Raw genomic sequence first — 1,814 nt, 5'->3', positions numbered from 1 at the left:
TGGTTGGAATTGAAGTTGTAGATGTTGGTGCTGCAGTTGTGGTGGTTGTAGTTGTTGGAGTTGTGGTGGTGGTGGTTGGCATGGTGGTTATGGTAGTTGGAGTTGTGGTAGTGGTCAGAGTTGTGGTTATTGGTGTGGTGGTTGAGGTAGTTGGAGTTGTGGTTGTTGTGATTGGTGTTGTAGTGGTCATGGTTGGGGTTGTGGTTGGGGTGGTTTTTGCTGCAGTTGTTGGCATGGTGGGTGGAGTTGTGGTCATGGTTGATGTTGCGGTGGTGGTTGGAGTTGTAGTTGTAGTAGTTGGCACTACAGTTGTTGTGGTGGTTGGCATGATGGTTGTCATTGTTGGAGTTGTAGTGGTTTGCATGGTGGTTGGACTGGTGGTTGTGGTAGTTGGAGTTGTTGTTGTTGTGATTAGTGTTGACGTGGTTGGAGTTGTGGTCATGGTCGTTTGTGCTGTAGTTATTGGCATGGTAGTTGTGGTTGTTGGAGTTGTTGTCGTGGTTGGTGTTTCAGTGGTGGTGGTTGTAGTTGTAGGTGTAGTAGTTGGCACTGCAGTTGTTGTGGTGGTCGTGGTTGTTGGAGTCATAGTTGTTGGCATGGTGGTTGTGGTAGTTGGGGTTGTGGTTGTTGTGATTGGTGTTGTCGTGGTTGGAGTTGTGGTTGTGGTGGTTTGTGCTGCAGTTGTTGGCATGGTGGTTGTGGTTCCTGGAGTTGTGGTCGTGGCTGGTGTTGCAGTGGTGGTGTTTGGAGTTGTCATTGTAGTGGTTGGCACTGCATTTGTTGTGGTGGTTGGCATGGCGGTTGTGGTTGTTGGAGTTGTAGTAGTTGGACCTGTGGTCATGGTTGTTGGAGTTGTGGCAGTGGCCGTAGTTGTGGTTATTGGTGTGGTGGTTGTGGTCATTGCAGTTGTGGTTGTTATGATTGGTATTGTCGTGGTTGGAGCTGTGATTGTGGTGGTTGGAGTTGTGGTCGTGGATGGTGTTCCATTGGTTGTTGTTGGAGTTGTAGTGGTTGGCATGGTGGGTGGACTGGTTGTCGTGATAGTTGGAGTTGTTGTTGTTTGCATGGTGGTTTTGGTAGTTGGAGTAGTGGTTGTTGTGGTTTCTGCTGCAGTTGTTGGCATGATGGTTGTGGTTGTGGTGATTGGAGTTGCAGTCGTTCTTGTTGTTGCAGTTGTGGTGGTTGGAGTTGTGGTTGTAGTGGTTGGAATTGAAGTTGTAGATGTTGGTGCTGCAGTTGTGGTGGTAGTGGTTGTTGGAGTTTTGGTTGTGGTTGTTGGCATGGTGGTTGTGGTAGGTGGAGTTGTGGTAGTGGTCAGAGTTGTGGTTATTGGTGTGGTGGTTGAGGTAGTTGGAGTTGTCGTTGTTGTGATTGGTGTTGTAGTGGTCGTGGTTGGGGTTGTGATTGTGGTGGTTTGTGCTGCAGTTGTTGGCATGGTGGTTGGAGTTGTGGTCATGGTTGACATTGCGGTGGTGGTGGTTGGAGTTGTGGTTGTAGTAGTTGGCAAAGCAGTTGTTGAGGTGGTTGGCATGATGGTGTTCATTGTTGGAGTTGTGGTGGTTTGCATGGTGGTTGGACTGGTGGTTGTGGTAGTTGGAGTTGTGGTTGTTGTGATTAGTGTTGTCGTGGTTGGAGTTGTGGTTATGGTGGTTTGTGCTGTAGTTGTTGGCATGGTAGTTGTGGTGGTTGGAGTTGTTGTCATGGTCGGTGTTGCAGTGGTGGTGGTTGTAGTTGTAGGTGTAGTAGTTAGCACTGCAGTTGTTGCGGTGGTTGTGGTTTTTGGAGTTGTGGTGGTGGTGGTTGGCATGGTGGTT

At 48.7% G+C, this 1,814-nt stretch overlaps 1 protein-coding gene across 1 annotated transcript in view; it reads right to left on the bottom strand.

The window, feature by feature from the left end:
• Positions 1 to 426: 426 nt before the first annotated feature.
• LOC106514591 (GATA zinc finger domain-containing protein 14) overlaps positions 427 to 1,814 on the bottom strand; it is a 7,532-nt gene continuing 6,144 nt past the window's right edge. The window contains exon 8 of the mRNA XM_014003923.1: positions 427 to 1,808. Within this exon, the coding sequence (XP_013859377.1) occupies positions 510 to 1,808 (1,299 nt within the window). The 3' untranslated portion in view covers positions 427 to 509. The remainder of the gene's footprint in view (positions 1,809 to 1,814) is intronic.

Source organism: Austrofundulus limnaeus, unplaced genomic scaffold (genome assembly GCF_001266775.1).
Source record: "Austrofundulus limnaeus strain Quisiro unplaced genomic scaffold, Austrofundulus_limnaeus-1.0 Scaffold21, whole genome shotgun sequence".
Taxonomy (NCBI): domain Eukaryota; kingdom Metazoa; phylum Chordata; class Actinopteri; order Cyprinodontiformes; family Rivulidae; genus Austrofundulus; species Austrofundulus limnaeus.
Note: the sequence above shows the minus strand (reverse complement) of the source record. Positions and strands in the feature narration are given on the sequence as shown.